This window comes from Hylobates moloch, unplaced genomic scaffold, assembly GCF_009828535.3.
Source record: "Hylobates moloch isolate HMO894 unplaced genomic scaffold, HMol_V3 SCAFFOLD_6, whole genome shotgun sequence".
NCBI lineage: Eukaryota > Metazoa > Chordata > Mammalia > Primates > Hylobatidae > Hylobates > Hylobates moloch.
Window position 1 is genome coordinate 74843552 of NW_026652281.1, and position 18970 is coordinate 74862521.

Sequence of the window (18970 nt, forward strand, 5' to 3'; positions counted from 1 at the left end):
GAAGAATGATAAAGGAGGCCAGAGAACTAAAAACTGTCTACTATATTCCAATTAAGACAACGATAACAGAGGTGAAAAGAAGGAACAGATTTGCAATTTGCATCACAATCTGATGATCAGTTTGATGTGAATCAACAAGAAAATATTCATTTATAGATCTTGAGATTCAGATTCGGGAGGAAAAAAACAAAGGGATATCACAGAGAATATGGAGGTGTCACTGACACAACTTACTGAATAAAATGAGCAAGGGAGAAGGATCCTGATAACAACAAAGTTTCAAATACCTGGAAGGGACCACTGGATGCCATCTCAGAAATAGGTACACAAGGAGGAACAGGCATGATGGGAAGTCTTCACCACGGTACAAAACCTCCCCACTAAATCACCAAATCCAAGTGTTTTTTTTCTCAGTCTTCACGTCTATCTCCCTTTAGCATTTATATATATATATATGTGTGTGTGTGTGTGTGTGTGTGTGTGTGTATATATATATATATAAAAACGGCCTGGGCATGGTGGCTCACGCCTGCAATCCCAGCACTTTGGGAGGCTGAGACAGGTGGATCACCTGAGGTCAAGAGTTCAAAACCAGCCTGACCAACATGGTGAAACTCAGTCTATACTAACATAAAATTAGTTGGGCGTGGTGGCACATGCCTGTAATCTCAGCTACTTGGGAGGCTGAGGCAGGAGAAATGCTTGAACGAGGGAGGCAGAGGTTGCAGTGAGCTGAGAACGTGCCATCGCACTCCAGCTTGGGCGAGAAGAGTGAGACTCCATCTCAATAAAAAGAATAATAATTTAAAAAAAAATCTTATTCCATCTTGAAATGGTTTGGCTTGTGGCCTTATGTTCCCCTAATTTAGAAGAATCAAAACCAAAGGCATTAGTATATATAATGGAAGAATGTGAGCTACAGAAGAGAAGATTTCCTAATTTTAAAAAAATGAATAGCCAGGTGTGGTGGCTCACACCTGTAATCCCAGCACTTTGGGAGGCTGAGGTGGGTGGATCACCTGACGTCGGGAGTTCAAGACCAGCCTGACCAACATGGAGAAATCCCATCTCTACTAAAAATACAAAATTAGCCAGGAGTGGTGGTGCATATCTGTAATCCCAGCTACTCAGGAGGCTGAGGCAGAAGAATCACTTGAACCCAGGAGGAGGAGGTTGCAGTGAGCCGAGATCACGCCATTGCACTCCAGGTTGTGCAACAAGAGCAAAACTCCGTCTCAAAAAAAAAAAAAAAAAAAGAATTGATAAAAAACATCATTAGCACTAATGAAAGCTTGGTTGACTCGGGATGGAAGACAAACAAACATGTAGGTGTCACTATACTGACAGATCGAAAGAGGAAAGGAGATGACACCAAGGTCTCCCATTTCTGACTTAGGTAGATAACGAAACCAGGAACAGAGGAAGAGATTAGGGGACCACAGTTTTGAACAAGCTGCATTTGAGGTATCAACATGATCCCAGGTGAGGTTAAATCTGGTGCTCAGGAAAGAGATCTGAGCTGGAAATTTGAATCAGAGCAGCACACGCCTATCACATGAGACAGAACCCAGGGAACATCTGGTGAGAAGAGGAAGCAGCCGGGACAGAATCTTGAACACTGGAAAAGGTCACAGAAAAGTTGCCCGTGAAGAAGCAAAGAGGTGGCAGCCAGGAGAGAGAGAGTGGCATCATACAAGTGAGGACAGACAAACCTCCACGGAGGTGGAAGCAACAATGAAAACCACCGCAGAAAAGGCAAGTCAGACAGGCTTTGAGACAGATCCTCTGGAATAGCAAATTAAGAGTTTGCTTGCTCATGTAATCTCAATGAAGCAGAATATTTATCAGAGAGGGTTAAAAGAAACAAGGCAAGGGATTGAATGACTGCCAGAGATCATTCTTCATCACCAAGGAGCTCAGTTATAAAAGGATGGAGGAAAGATGCTGTGACCATCTGGAGGGGACCTTCAGGAGCAGAGGGACCCACAGGCTAAGCGAAGGAGCTAACAGAAAGGAGATATCTGAATAAAGATGATTCTTCAGGCTGGGTGCAGTGGCTCACACCTGTAATCCCAGCACTTTGGGAGGCTGAGGCGGGTGGATGACCTGAGGTCAGGAGTTCAAGATCAGCCTGGCCAACATAGCGAAACCCCATCTCTACTAAAAATACAGAAATTAGCCAGGCGTGGTGGTGGGCGCCTGTAATCCCAGCTACTCAGGAGACTGAGGCAGGACAGTTGCTTGAACCTGGGAGGTAGAGACTGAGTGAGCCGAGATCGCGTCACTGCACTCCAGCGTGGGCAACAGAGGAAGACCCTTACTCAAAAAAAAAAAAACAAAAGGTGATTCTTTGGTAAGGGGAAAAGGAGAGATTGATTTAAAAGAGGCTGCAGAGGAACTGGCCTTAAACAGAAGGTAGCAGGAGAGATGGAAGAGAAGGAGGTAAAGATAGTCCTGGATGCAGATAAGCTAGAGACAGGAAGGCAGGGAACCTGGTTTTTTGAGTTTATTTTGTAAAGAAAGTAGAGGACAACTGCCAAGAAGAGCTCTTAGGTGTAACAGGGATAATGACAATCTCATGGCATAGAGTTGGGCCAAACTGTCAGAAGTACAGCAAGCTTCTGTTCTGAATCCTCTCTCTTAACTGACTCCCAATGGGGAAAAAATAGAAAAAAAAAAAAAAGAAAGTTTTCAACATAGACATTCCAAACAAATTAACTGAAATCAAACTCTTCATTATATTTCAAAGCAGATATTTTATACACAGCATCCATTCAGATTTCAGGGTGGGGACTACGTTCAATTATCAGGACTGCATTAAATTTATTTACGCTTCTGTCCACTCTCATTTCAACTCATCCACACTTAATCCACCAACTGCTGTGTTCTAACGCGGAGTGCCAAGGCTGCTCAACAACATGTTTGTTGGGCACGACCAAACAGGTAACAGAACGTCCACGATCCTCTTAACTAGGGCAAAAACCATTCTGGGTCAACCCCACCCTAAATCACTATGTCACACCCGAAAGGAAATTTAAGGAAAAGAAAATCTCAATACACAAACACAAAAGGTCCTCTTTCTGCCTCTTTTTACCCCTCACAATGGTAACTTATTCCCACTGCAGATACCCAGGGGACTACTTATCTTACCTCTTCCCCAGACAAAACAAAACATAGAAGAATCTAATGGCCAATCCTTTAGTATGTATCGCAGAAAAAAGAAAAACAGTAGGAGTCAAGAATCCTAAGCTCAAGCTCCGGCTCTGCCACAAACCAATAGTTATCAGAGGCAACTCACTGAACCTGTGCTTCGAATCCTGGTTCATCAAATGAGCAGATGAGACCCCTGCATCCCAAATCTTCACCCAAGCCCTTCCCCAAGAGTCCCAGCAAGTGATCTGGTTTATGTTTTTGGTCACATCTGATGCTGCTTTGATTTGCCTTTTACGATTTTTTTCCATAATTAAACCTTAGTTTATTTGATGTCCTAAATTAATCTTTCTGTATGTTTGCAGTTTTGAAAAAGTTGATTATCAATGTCCTCTGTGAAGAGAAGCATTGCTACAATCTGAGAAATTATTTAAGTATGTCATTTCTATAGAAAATAGAATGTGGGCCAGGTGTGTTGGCTTATGCCTGTAATCTCAGCACTTTGGGAGGCCAAGGCAGGAGGATGGCTTGAGCCCAGTTCAAGACCAACCTGGGCAACACATCGAGACCCCCGTCTCCATTTAAAATAAATAAAAAGAAAATAGAAAAGAAAAAATAGAACATGCACCTTCTTAAAATTAGTCTTACATATTTGTGTCTATTTTACAGAATTTGGGTATAGTGTTTCTGTTAGGAAAAAATATTAAACTGAGTCTCTTGGTCTCCTGGCTTAAATCCTATACATCCTACTATAAACAAGTTTGACCCCTGCTCCTATTTTCCCCTCAGTTGGGATGATCCTTAGCATATAGTTACTAAATAATAAAGTAAAAGGCAAAACACTTACTGGGTTTTCAAGTTTCACAAAATTTCTCCTTACCCTTCAAAGAGAGAATGTTTTTATTTTTTTCCCTTAAAGAAAAAAAAAAAGTTGGAAACATGGGTCAGAAAAGAAAAGAGCCATAAAATTAGACATGAGGGTCTTTCTTCCTGTAGAGCCCTAGTAAAGAGGCCAAAGCATCCCAGGCTCCAGGGAAAAGATACTGACTGGTCCAAGACATCCTGCACCTAACCCCCAGGAAGGAGAAGAAAAAGCAATGGTCAGTCACTGGTGATTTCCACCCATGGGAAATGGATGTGGCAATACTGGTCTGACATGAATGATCAGGAGTTGGGCTCCTCTTTTGGGAAGAAGAGTAGCTTGCAAGACTCATCAAACCCAATCATTGCCCACTTTCTTTGATTCTATGCCAGAAGAAACACAAAATTTGTTTCCAGTGATCACGGACAAAAAAACAAAACAAAACAAAACAAAAAAAAACAGAAGAACTCAGGAGGACAATAGTATTTACATTTTTAGAAAAATAAATGGATGAAATGCAAACAGCTGGGTGGTATCTAAAAGTGAAATCTGGTTTATGGGCTGCTGCTGGAAATAAAATAATGAGCACTTGTCTTGAGAAAAGTTTCATCTTTTGAATTTTACTTTCAGGATGCCTACTAAGTTGATGAAGAATAATTAGCTAAAACATAAGGGATAAAATTTGTACAAATAGATGAACACTGTAAAAACAGATACGACTCATGAAAAAATGGTAATATAGTGTCCATGCAATAGTATGACATACTAAGACACAGAATAAATAGGGCCTTCAGTGCCCTTCATCCATTCTTCTTCTTTATCTTCTCCTCTGAGGGGAGACGAGACAAATAAGACTGAGAGGCCCCTAATATTTCCTGGCTGGGGCAACAGGCCCTTGAAAGGGACCCTAAGGCCTCTAGGCTTTCATATGTACTTCCCCTAAGGCTGGAATGCCCTCCACCACACCCTTCAAACCACTCTCCCTCCTCAGAAAGATAAGCAGGGGACCCTGGTGGGAGAGGAGAGAGAAATGAGGCACAGGGAAAGGGAGCTTCCATCCAGGATGGAAAGACAACCTGATGAGGACAGGAGCAAATGCCACACACATTCCTTGGACTCTGTTCACATTTGGCCACGGAGAAAAGCATGTTATTCCTGGTACAGGTTGAGTATCCCTTACCTAAAATGCTCAGAACCATAGGTATTTCAGAGTTCATATTTTTTTTGGATTTCTGATTATTTGTATTATACTTACCAGCTGAGTATCCCAAATTTGAAAATTCAAAATCCAAAATGCTCTAATGAGCATTTCTTTTGAGCATCATGTGAGTGCTCAGAAAGTTTCAAATTTTGGAGCATTTCAGATTTCAGACTGTCAGATTTAGGATGCTCAACCTGTACAGAGCTCCTGATCCTTCCAGGCACAAGGGCCAAGCATAGGATAACTCAAGTATAGGTGTCCATCATATCCAAGTTCTCAGGATCCAAACTCAGGAACCAAACAGATTTGGATAGCAAAGAATACCTGCACTGCTATAAGATTAGTGTCAGATTTTAAGCAAATTCATATGTACCATAAAGACCTGGTGGCAAGGACGCATTGCTGAATAACGACTAGTAAAGTATGCATTCCTCACCTAAAAGAAAAGACTATAATAAAGGGGTTGAGTAATGGTTACTGCATTTCAAGAAATTATAACTGACTCATGAAACCACAAAACTAAGGGTTGAAGTATGGTCAAGAGCCAGGATAAAAGGGAGAAATAGTGAAAGGAATATCCTATAAGTGGATTCAGCCAGATGAACAAGGAGCAAAAGTTGTCCCAACAGATTATACAAGTAGCAAGAGAAGACCTCCAAGTAAGTATTTACACAATGGTAAAAACTTTCTGCTAGAAATGCAGTAGAAAAAGACTGGATTATGAATACCAGGGTTCAAGTTCTCATTCTACTACTTCTGACTTTTTTCCTTTTTTTTTTTTTTTGTTGTTGTTGTTGAGATGGAGTCTCTCTCTGTTGTTGTTGTTGTTGAGATGGAGTCTCTCTCTGTCTGCCCAGGCTGGAGTGCAGTAGTGCAATCTCAGCTCACTGCAACCTCCGCCTCTCGGATTCAAGCAATTCTCCTGCCTCAGCCTCCAAGTAGCTGGGACTACAGGTGCACGCCACCATGTCCTGCTAATTTTTGTATTTTTAGTAGAGATGGGGTTTCACCATGTTGGCCAGGCTGGTCTTGAACTCCTGACTTTAAGTAATCCTCCCATTTCAGCCTCTCAAAGTGCTGGGATTACAGGTGTCAGTCAATGTGCCCGAACTTTCTACCATTTTTTACTTAACATGTTTCTCTGAGCCTCAGTCATCTTTTCTGCAAAACGGGAATGGTGATAGTAATGCTTTTCTAAAAGGATTACTGTAAGGCTTTAATGAGATCATAAAAGCATTTTGTAAAGTCTAAAACTCTGTACAGATGCTATTACGTTAGTTTTGAAAAATAGAATAAAAAAAGAAAAGAATCACCCTATGATATTACATAATCCTTAAAAATGCCAAAGAGAACACAAGAAAATATCTAAAGCATTAGTTCTCAATCCTGGCTGCACATTAGAATTACCTGGGGAAAGTTAAAAATAAAAACCATGTCCTGGCAGCAGCCCACTGCTAATTTTTTTTTCAAGTGTGACTTATTTTTAATGACTATTTCTAATGTGAAGCCAAGTCTGAGAACGAACACAGCCACATTGGAAAAGCTCTGGAGTTTCACTTCCAAAAGCACCAAAACTTATGGGAGGCTCCTTTGTCAAAGTGCATTATATGACTTCTTACATTACGTTTTATTCATATCTCCAGGACATACCATCTCACATGCATCACTGGACAGTGAACAGGAATAATGTCTTACTCAATATTACTTCCCCAATACCTAGCAAATACAATGCTTGGTGCAAAGGGTAACAATAACAGTTAACGCTTATTGAGTGCTTATACTGTATCAGGCATTACGCTTATTGCTTACAGATGTTATTTTCTATAAAATTCACCCTTAATGGTTGGGTATAGTGGCTCATGCCTGTAATCCCAGCTACTCTAGAGGCTGAGGCAGGAGGATCGCTTGAACCCAGGAGGCGGAGGTTGCAGTCAACTGAGATCACACCACTGCACTCCAGCCTGGGTGACACTGCAAGGCTCTGTCTCAAGAAAATAATAAAATAAAATAAATAAATTCACTCTTACAAAATTCCCTATGCTGTATTCTTATTTATAGATGAAAAAACTTAGCCTCAGAGAAACAAAGTAACTTTTCAAAGTTATCACTCTTCTTTTTTTCTTTTCTTTCTTTTTTTTTTTTTTGAGACAGTCTCGCTTTGTCCCCCAGGCTGGAGTGCAGTGGCACAATCTCAGCTCATTACAACCTCCGCCTTCCGAGTTCAAGCAATTCTCCTGCCTCAGCCTCCCAAGTAGCTGGGATTACAGGCGCATATCACCATGCCCAGCTAATTTTTGTATTTTTTGTAGAGACAGGTTTCACCATGTTGGCCAGGCTGGTCTCAAACTCCTGACCTCAAGTGAGCCGCCTGCCTCAGCCTCCCACTGTGCTGGGATTATAGGCATCAGCCACCGTGCCCAGCCAGTTACCACTATTCTTCAACCTCAGCTGATTAAAAAAGGCTTAAAATATTTTTGCCCATAATCTTTCTTCAACAAAGTACCTTGAAATGATTTGTCCCCATATAGGACTCAGCATCATACAGGGCTCAGGTTCTTCATTCTAAATGTCAATTCTCAATTAGACATAAAGCACGACTGAACTGCAGCTGCACCAACCCTGAGGCTTCAGGGAATTTATCTGCTTTTAAATAAATCCTTGTTAAGCAGTTTTTGTTTTGTTGCAATTTGTATTTCTTCCTATGACTGAAATACGGCCCAGAAACAAAAATGCCATTTATCTAATTGGCATGTTATTTGAGAAATAAGGAGGAATGCAGATGATGTAGAAAGATCAAGTTGCAGCATGTGAAGAACTATGTCCTGCCCTAGTGTCCCAGGATGCTAGAGAAAGCAAACACACCAGAGACAAAGATCTGGCTTTAGGGAACTCCATCCGTCTCTCATCAGTAATGTAAAGGGGGTGTTCTTCACCTTAAATGCTCAAGCTGCTCTTCTGGTGGAGATTAATTCCACCAACAGTCCATCCTTCCCCGCACAACTTAAGTGGCCAAGACTTGCTGACTCCAAGTTTAGAGTCAGCTCAGGTCACCAAAATGTATTTAACTACCCAATCAACTAACTCAAGTAAGTCAAAAGTACCTTCTTTTTGGACTCTTTCTCATTTTTCCAACACAATCTACAATTCAAAACTATAGTAAAACAAACCCTTTTTTTAAGGAGGAAGGGGGGAAATTTTGACTTACAATCAACACAAAAAAGCAAACGTCCAGTCCCAATGCAACTTGGTCATCATACAGGAAGAATGATAATCTGAAACAGTTAAAAGTTAAAACTGAAAAGCCATCTAAATATCTAATAAATTATTATATATTCCTATCATGACACATTACAAATGGTTGAGGGTTTAAAAAGCATCAAGTTGTACACTTTAAATATACACAATTTTTATATGTCAATGATATCTCAGGCTGTTTACAAACAAGAGACAGACCTATGGAGCTTTAAACCAAAGTTTTCCGTTTATAGTAACTCTAAACCCTAAGCCCAAACCAACCTCTGGATCTTAACCACTGGGGAAAGAGACAGCAGCCAGCATCAAAGAAAAATTACAGAGAGAAAAAGAATGTATCCCTACAGCTACATCCAGCGGCCTTTTCAGGCCATCCTGGCTTGCCAGGTGGTGGGAGATGAATGCTTAACCCGAGGAAGAGAAAAAAAGAATGGCAGTGGCAGCTTTCTGAGCAAGTAAAAGAAGGTAGAGGAGGACCATATCGACTTACGAGCTCAGCAAAATGGCCCTGCCCACAGGACAAGAGCCAATCAATGTTCTTCACTAAGTGGCGCTCCTCTCCAAAGTGGAAGTAAAGTGACCTATACATCCCAGGAGGCAGAATAAGGTGGGAAAGGCAAGGACTTGAGGAAAAATGAGATAAGGCCTTGAACTACCCCTAAGCCAAAGATGCATATATTTCTTCTATAAACCCACACAGATTATATACACACACACAAGAGGCAAAATCCTCTTGATTTTGAATATATTGACATTTTATTATAACAGAACTAAAATGTTTTTGACTGAACAGCCGATTTTATAAGGGGATCCAAAATATTCTGGAAATAACCTTGCGTTGACTCATTATTCTGCTATTGCATTTTTATAACTGCAACATCACTTAGTAGTAACTAAGGGAGATTATTCATAAGCAGACCCAGCAAGTTTCACTATAAATTATGCATTCACATCGCCATAAACCCAGAGTACTCCCAGTAAATTTTAACTGCCTGAGACGCTTGCAAGTCACAGACCTGCTGTGGCACTCTACACAGCCAACCCTACGGATACTTGACAGGCAAGCCAGGCTGACTCTTAGGCCTCCAATCAATCACAGCCTCCGCCCATTCTTTCAATCCTGGACACAAGAATCAGATCTCCTAAAAACCAATACAGACACCTCCAGCTCATCCTGGCTCCAGTCTTCTCCTAGCAAAGTACAATTTAGAACCTTCCCAGCCTAGGCCTGGCCTGGCCCAGCCCAATCTTTACCAATTCTAATCGGTTCAGGCCTTGGTCATCTGCCTCTCTTATGTGGATGCTAAATGGATGAGTGTGTGAATATACAGACAGCAAACAAAGAGAAGAGTGTGAAATCAAAATAGGGCAATTCCCTAGTATCAAAATGTTACTATCATATAGTAACTTCAAAGAATAGATCAAGCTGTTCTCCCTCACTACTAACCAAAGAAATGCAAATTCAAACAATGAAATGCTATTTTCTACTTAGCAACTTAAAGATTTCTTTTTTAATTACAACAGTGGGGTACTACACATTCTTAACAATGCTAGTGGTAAAATCCTTCTGTAAATAAGGTAATAATATGATTTAAGAGCCTTTGAAATAGGTAACTACTGAAAGGAATTTCCTCATTTTATATAGCCTCAAGAAATGATCAAAAGTGAAAGACTTACGTACAAAATACATTCATTACAACCAGAAGCCATCTACATGTCAAAAATAGGTTATAGTACCTTCATATAATGATCTGAAAAGTTTTTGATGAAAATTACTCATAAGACAATATGAAATAAAGATCACATGATGAAAATCTGGATATATGGTTTGATATCAATTATGTTATACACACACAGGGGAGGGGAAGGCAAGTAAGTCAATTTTATTATTTCAATGTGCATATATTTTCCATGTTTTCTACAAAAATTTGGACACTACTCTCACAGAAATAGATGTTATCTAATATCAAATTTTAGCAAAAGAACCCAGACACAAAAGAATATATACTTATTGCAAACCAAAACCACAATGAGATACCACTTCATGTCTACTCAAATGGCTATAATGAAAAAGACAGACATTAATAAGTGTTGATGAGGATATGGAAAAACTGGAACCCTCACACAGTGCTCGTGGGAATAAAATGGTGTAGCAACATTGGAAAAGTGCCTGACAGCTCCTCAAACAATTAAACACAGTTACCATATGACCCAGCAATTCCATCTCTAAAATATACCCAAGAGGAACAAAAACATATCTCCACATAAAAATCTGTATGTGAATGTTCACAGCAGCATTATTTATAACAGCCAAAGTAGAAACAACTCAAACGTCCATCGGCAGATGAATAAACAAAATGTGAAATATTCATATAATAGAATATTTTGCTGCTATAAAAAGGAATGTAATACGATATATACTACAACATGATTAACCTTAAAAATATCGTGCTAAGTGAAAGAAGCCAGATGCAAAAGGCCACATATGTGATTCCTTTTATCTGAAATGTCCAGACTAGATAGAGACACAATGTAGCTTAGCGTTCATGTAGGGCTGGAATATTCCAGGGAAATAGGGAGTGACTGCTAATGAGTATGGGGTTTTTTGGGGGGATAATTAAAAATGTTCTAAAATTGATTGTGATAATGTTTGCACAACTCCAAGAATATAACCGAACTGTACACTAAATGGATGAATTAAATCGTAGGTTAACTGTATCTCAATAAAGCTGTTTTTAAAACAATATATACTTATTTCACTCATAATAAAGTCCAACAACAGACAAAACTAATCGATGGTGTTAGAAGACAGTCTATGTTTAATCAATGGTGTTAGAAGATGGTCTAATGGATGGTGTTAGACAACAGTCTAACATTCCAGAAAGGGTACCTTCTGGAGTGTTAGAGATGTCCTACTTCTTGATCTGGGTGACAAATTATCACTTTAGGATAATACATCAAGCTGTACACTAACGACATATATATTCTTCTGTATGTATGCCATACTTCGTTCAAAAAGTTGACATCAGGCTGGGCGCGGCAGCTCACACCTGTAATCCTCGGACTCTGGGAGGCCAAGGTGGACGGATCACCTGAGGTAAGGAGTTCGAGACTAGCCTGGCCAACATGGTGAAACCCTGTCTCTATTAAAAATACAAAAATTAGCCAGGCGTGGTGGTGCACACCTGTAATTCCAGCTACTCATGAGGCTGAAGCAGGAGATCACTTGAACCTGGGAGGTGGAGGTTGCAGTGAGCCGAGATCATGCCACTGCACACCAGCCTGGACAACAGAAGAAGGCTGCATCTCAAAATAAATAAATAAATAAATAAAAAATTAAAAAGTTGACACTAAAAAGGAAAAACACTAAAGTTTCTTAATTTAGTTAGACGCTCAGACTCTAACTCAGTTTAGTTAGTCTTATTTAGAGCCGATTCTATTTATCTAGTTACTTAACTAAAAAGCAGATTAGAAACTGCAAAACAGTCAGGCATGGTGTCTCATGCCTATAATCCCAGCACTTTGGCAGTCCAAGGCAGAAAGATCGCTTGTGGCCAAGAGTTTGAGACCAGCCCAGGCAACAAAGAGAGACCTGGTTTCTATCAAAAATTTAAAAATTAGCCAGGCATAGTGGCGCACACCTGTGGTCCTGACTACCGGGGAGCTGAGGTGAAAAGATCACTTGAGCCTAGGAGATAAAGGCTACAGTGAGCCATGATCACACCACTGCACTCCAGCCTGGGAGACAGAGTGAGATTCTGTCTCAAAAAAAAAGAAGAAAAGTACAAGAGGAAGTAGGAGGTACAGGATCCCAGAAATAGGATAAAGCAAGAGAAAAGTAGCATGAAGATGGTAGGGAGCAATGAAAGGAAATATCATAGCAGAAATAAGAATTCGAACAATACAGCAATCCAGAACCACTCAACAGGGCCTATGTAGTCCCACTAGCCCCAAAAGAAACCTCCATATTACCTAAAAGGAGATCAAGCAATGATGTTCATTAACAACCCTAAATCATCAAGGAACAACTGAGTGTGTATGTCTAGGATTCTCACCCCGGCAACGAGTACAAAATAATATGATCAAGCCATCTAATCAAAAGAAAAGGTTAAAATTGTAAGGATCTGATGTTCAAATAAGTAGTTACCTCAGAAGTCACTTACGTAAAAGACTCATTCCCCAAAATGCCAGGCACATGGATTATCATTGTGTTATTCAACGATGATACAATGGCACAGAATGTATCATACTGAGAAGTGAGTGTCCTCTCCCGGACATACTCCTCAGTGAGTCATCCAGCACTAGAACACTGGAGATATAAATAAATACCACCTCTTCAAAAACAGTCTGAAATTCAAGTGGTCATAACCTAGAGCATCATGGCCAGGCATGGTGGCTCATGCCTGTAATCCCAGCACGAGGCTGAGGCGGGTGGATCACCGGAGGTCAGGAGTTCAAGACCAGCCTAGCCAACATGGTGAAACCCCGTCTCTGCTAAAAATACAAAAATTCGCCAGGTGTGGTGGCGGGTGCCTGTAATCCCAGCTACTTGGGAGGCTGAGGCAGGAGAATTGCTTGAACCCGGGAGGTGGAGGTTGCAATGAGCCAAGATCATGCCACTGCACTCCAGCCTGGGTGACAGAGTGAGACTCTGTCTCACAAAAATAAAAAAATTAAAAAAAACCCTAGAGCATCTACGCATCAAAGGTAAGCTATAAAACAATCAGACTTGCAAAGCTAGACCCAGCGAAAGTGTAGAGGTGGAGCGTACTTCTTGTCAGCACTTGACTATGGTGATATTTTGCAAGATCCTTTCTACACCTCTGTCCTACCAGCATCCCTTTCTTATATCCCAGACCTGCTGTCACAGGCTGGGTTGGTTGGTGTGTTGGTTGGTTGTTCTTGCTAAAATGTTTTCACCACTCAGGTGTAAAGGAGCCAATCGTTGTTAAACACCACGATCTGTGAGGCTGGTATTACTATGTGGCAATGAAAAGGAAAATATGGAAACTGAGGCTCAGTGACCTGCCCAAGATCTCAGCTGCACTAGGAGTCTCACTACATTCAAAACTCATAGGCTCACAGATTTTCAAAAGGAAAAGAGTAGCCTCTGACCCTGGATGCCCTCCTCCTCCCCCAGCTCTACCCTCTGAAGCTGGACAGAATCCGGGAAGGGGTGGGGGAAGCTACAACAGCTTAACCAGCTGCCTGACATCACAATAGAGCCTGAAGGGTAACTAACCCCTTCCTCCAGCTGGATATAAAATAAAAAGCAGCCAATACTCCTTTCTTTCTCATCTGAAGGGAAATGAAGCTACTCTTTCTTCCTGTCACTATTAAAATTGTGAAATCATTAACTAGTAGATATTTTCCATAAGCTGTTGCTTTTAAAGGAGTTTGTCCTTTTCCTTAGCTACCCTAGTTTATTGTAACTTCCATGACACAAAGACTCTAAAATGAGGAAGATTTACCAAGTTGTCACTGTACTGTTAAAAAGGAACTCTTATTTTTAGAAGATTAAAGAACTTTCGGGCCGGGCGCGGTGGCTCACGCTTGTAATCCCAGCACTTTGGGAGGCCGAGGCGGGCGGATCACGAGGTCAGGAGATTGAGACCACGGTGAAACCCCGTCTCTACTAAAAATACAAAAAAATTAGCCGGGTGTGGTGGCGGGCACCTGTAGTCCCAGCTACTCGGAGAGGCTGAGGCAGGAGAATGGCGTGAACCCGGGAGGCGGAGCTTGCAGTGAGCCGAGATTGCGCCACTGCACTCCAGCCTGGGCGACAGAGCGAGACTCCGTCTCAAAAAAAAAAAAAAAAAAAGAACTTTCCAACTTAATGTATTTGTGTAATTACTGGGAGCAACTCTGGTCAGGGAATAAGTTCTTACTATTATTCTTCTCCAGCTACAGAGAGCCATAACCTTCAAATAAAGAAAGCATTGAATTTCCTTCTCTAGAGTTTGGAAACAGCCTTTCTCTGCTCCCATCATTGCTCAAGATAAATAGAGAAGTTAATTCCCTGCTCATTCATTTGCTCATGAATATGCACACAAGGGTCACAACTAGTTACTATGGGGGTTAAAGGGAATCATAGCAGCCATACACAGTGCCTCATGCCTGTAATCTCAGCACTTTGGGAGGCCGAGATGAGAGGATCACTTGAGGCCAGGAATTCAAGACCAGCCTAGGCAATATACCAAGAATCTGTCTCTACGAGAAAAAAAAAAGTTTTAATTAGCTGAGAGTGGTGGCAGGCACCTGTCATTCCAGCTACTGCAGAGGCTGAGGTGGAAGGATTGCTTGAGCCCAAGTTTGAGGCTGCAGTAAGCTATGATTGCACCACTGAACTCTAACCTGGGTACAGAGCAACCCTGTCTCTTTAAAAAAAAAAAAAAAGGCTGGGCAAAGTGGCTCACGCCTATAATCCCAGCATTTTGGGAGGCTGAGGCGGATGGACCACAAGATCAGGAGATGGAGACCATCCTGGCTAACATGGTGAAACCTCGTCTCTACTTAAAAAAAAAAAAAAAAAAAAATTAGCCAGGCATGGTGGCGGGCACCTGTAGTCCCAGCTACTTGGGAGGCTGAGGCAGGAGAATGGTGTGAACCCAGGAGGTGGGGCTTGCAGTGAACCAAGATCACACCACTGCACTCCAGCCTGGGCAAAAGAGTGAGACTGTCTCAAAAAAAAAAAAAAAGAAAAAAAAGAAAAAAAAAAGGGACTCAGAGAAGTAAAGGTCTATACAGAAATATCTGTCTCCAACTATGAAACAGAAATTGTAACACATGCATCTACCTTACAACATTATAAGAAGCAAATAAAATAATCCACTGTGCAGGGCATGTGATAAGCACTCATACGTTAGCGATACGAAAAAAGCAAGAGGAGAAAATTATCCATAGTGTGCTACCATTTATCTAAATAAGAGAGAACATGAATACACACCCATATATGAATACACACATATATTAATATATACCTACACATACTGCCTTATATTTAAACAATGAAAGAATAAATCATAAAATTTAAGGAGAAAGGCAATAGAGTGGAAGGATCAGAGACAGAGCTAGATTTCTGAATAGATCTTGTTTTGCAGATTTGACTTCAGCCATATATTGTATTTTTTAATATAATTATGATGCAACAAAATCAAATTTTAGGAACCAATCTATCAAAATCAAAAGCAAAAAAAGAAACAAATGGGCCAGTGTGGTGGCTCACTCCTGTAATTCCAGCACCTTGGGAGGCCAAGGCAGGAGGATTGCTTGAGCCCGGGAGTTTGAGACCAGCCTGGGCAACATAGTGAAACAGTGTCTCTACAAAAAATAAAAAACTAGCTGGGCATGGTGGTGAGCACCTGTGGTCCCAGCTACTCCAGGGACTGAGGATCACCGGAGCCTGGGAGGTAGGCTGCAGTGAGCTATGATCGCATCATTGAACTCCAGCCTGGGCGACAGAGCAATATTCTGTCTCAAAGAAAAAAAAAGAAAATCTCATTTTAAAAAAGATTAAAAAAGAAAACTGATTTTTTTTTTTGAGATGGAGTCTCACTCTGTCGCCCAGGCTGGAGTGTAGTGGCACGACCTCAGCTCACTGCAACCTCTGCCGCCTGGGTTCAAGTGATTCTCCTGCCTCAGCCTCCCAAGTAGCTGGGATTACAGGCACCTACCTACCACTGCGCCTGGCTAATTTTTGTAGTTTTTTTTTTTTTTTTTTTTTTTTTTAGTAGAGACTTGGTTTCACCATCTTAGCCAAGCTGGTCTTGAACTCCTGACCTCGTGATCCACCCGCCTCGGCCTCCCAAAGTGCTGGGATTACAGGCGTGAGCCAACGCGCCTGGCCGAAACAACTAATACTAACTATATATACAGTGATGACAAAACCACATAGAGAACTATTCCAAGTAACTTTAAAACAGTAATTTGTACCATACAGTCCTAGAAGAATATATGCTATGGACAAAAAAACTACCAAATAAGTCTTAAGCCATTTTCAAATACTAACACTGTTGGTGGTAGTACTGGGATTATTATTCTGAGACTTAGGAGCATACTGTGGGATAAGGCAAACGAGAATTTACACTGGTGTTACAAATAGGATTTTCAGCACGGGAGGAACAAGCCACAGATATAAGACCAAGGAGGGTCAATAAAACCCCGAAACCCTGTATTGGAATAATCAATGTGAATTCATGATTTAGCTTTAAAAGAAATCACCCCTTTCTTAGAAACCATGTGCATCCCTCATGCCTCAACTGTGGTCTCTCAGAACCACTGTACCAAAGGAACCTGATTCCAGTATCTGGAAATGACTGATTCCAGATCTGGTGCAAGAAATGATAAGCCTGGAACATCTTAACATCTTTGCACTCTCGTTTGACATCCCAGGCTACTAGTATAGTGTCAAAAGGACTTGAGAGTTGACTTGTCCCACTGGACAAAAATGGGACAATTTTGAGCATCAATAAGGTTAAAAACTATGACTGAATACATCAAGTATGCTTAAACCCATGAGTTCATAAGGTTACAAAAATTCACTAAACACAATTGGAAATCAAGTAATTATTTTGAAAACTGGAAAATAAAGGAGGGGGAAAAATCAAGCTTTTATCTAGCCTTTCTTCTGCAAAATTTACTTCAGGGAAACCAAGTAACTGGACAAGAGTCTCTGTAGAAGTGTTCCAGCTAACAAGTAAAATAGGAATGTTAGAATTACAATTTCACCACTTTCAACCCTTAATAAATTAAGTCAGGGAACAATTACCAGTGATTCTTGGCACCACAAGAGATAGAACCAAACAGCGCAGACTTTCTGATGGAAGTTTATAACACTACGCACAGAAAGTTTTGCCAAAAAGAGAAGGAGAAAAAAACCTCAAACTTGAGTCTCTAAACCTCTAGCTCTAACCACCAATTTACAGGAAATACATGGACAGAGGAACATCTTAATTGAAGCTACTGGAATATAATACAAAAAATCAAGACTATGAAGTTTCTGTTGCCAGTCCATGATGAGATTATAGAAATTGAGAGTAAGCATTTAGAAGTATTTACAAATTAAACCATAACTTTATGTCTTCTGAATTTAACAATTTTTTAATGGGGCTGGTCTTACATACGCCTTTTTTATGTCACTTTCTATTAATTGATTTGTATTGTATTTTACAAACAGCCCACAATAGATTGGAAATTTTAAAAATTAGTCCTAAACCACAAATAATTTGAAAAGCTCTGCTCTACTAAACAAACACGCATTCAACAAATAAACTGCCAGAGGAAAAACAAAATAAATGAGAGAGAGAGAATGTGAGTGACAACAGATGTTATCAATCCATTGAAATTTTGGAAACTTATTTGGATTCTTATATAAAGAGTAGGAAATATATATGCACAGTTGTACACATATAAGTGTACGCATATATGTATGTGAGAGACAGAAACAATATCAGAGAAATATGAACACTAATTAAGGAATATTAGTTTTCCTTAGGCAGATAAGGGCATTATGATTTTTCTAAAGCATCCTTATCTTTTAGAGATATATACTTAAATATCTATGGATGAAATACATTTGGAAGCTGCTTCAAAAGTTTGGGGAGAGTAAAGGCAAAGGTTATACAGATGAAATAAGATTGTCCACAAATTGGTAGTTGTTGAAGCTGGGTGACAGGGAAATGCAGGTTCATCGTACTGATCTCCCCTCTTAGTTATATATAGTTGAAATGTTCACAAAGAAAGGTTTTCTGACCACTTGGCTATTATTACTACTATTTAAACATAACTAAGAAAGAAGTGTACAAGTACTTTAACATGGTTCCATGTAAAATGTTATCTGCTTTCGAATGAGGAAGCCGTAACATCCAACTACAGGAGTTAGGGGAACTTTAATGTAAGAGTAATTTCTAAAACTAGTAAAGTGGGGGTGTACTCTGGACCCAGGAAGGAGAAAACAGAAAAAGCACTACAGGTGGGAGGGTATAGGGCACAAACAATAGCCAGCAAAGTAGTCAGGGGACTGTGAAGTAATAACGCTAACAGATTTCTCTATACCAGGCACCGTATTAGGCACTTTATATACATTTCTCACCTATTCCTGGTTATCAATCCTATGAAGAATGCATCACTTGCCTCAGGTCTCAGAATCTGAACCAAAGTCTCTAATGCTACAGCTCTTTCCCTGTGTTCCTCTGCCTTTCCTGGACAGGGGGGAAGACAAGGTTTCATCATGAGAAAGCTTAAATACCAAGCTAAGAAATTTACATGGTACTTTCTGTATAAAAAAGCAATGGCAATTTTTGAAAAGAAAAATAATGTAATTTCAAGTAAACTTTAATAAGATTCATCTGGCAGCAACCAAAACTATTAGGCCAGGCGTGGTGGCTCAGGCCCATAATCCCAGCATTTTGGGAGGCCAAGATGGGAGTATCACTTGAGGCCAGGAGTTCGAGTCCAGCCTGGTCAACAAAGTGACACCCCATCTCTAATTTTTTTTTTTTTTTTTT

General features: G+C 40.5%; 1 protein-coding gene across 6 annotated transcripts in view; it reads right to left on the minus strand.

Annotated features, from left to right (window-relative positions):
* Positions 1 to 18970, minus strand: part of USP31 (ubiquitin specific peptidase 31) — an 85463-nt gene that overhangs the window by 46670 nt on the left and 19823 nt on the right. Inside the window, exons 1-2 of one of the 6 annotated variants that reach the window (XM_058440819.1) lie at positions 18556 to 18734; positions 8419 to 8485 (exon numbers count right to left, since the gene is read on the minus strand). The exons of 3 other annotated variants lie outside the window; for them this stretch is intronic. In XM_058440819.1, the coding sequence (XP_058296802.1) occupies positions 8419 to 8485; positions 18556 to 18695 (207 nt within the window). In that variant the 5' untranslated portion in view covers positions 18696 to 18734. Of the gene's footprint in view, positions 1 to 8418; positions 8486 to 18555; positions 18735 to 18970 lie in introns of those variants that run through there. 2 more of the 6 variants (XM_058440822.1, XM_058440821.1) reach the window with 2 other exon arrangements.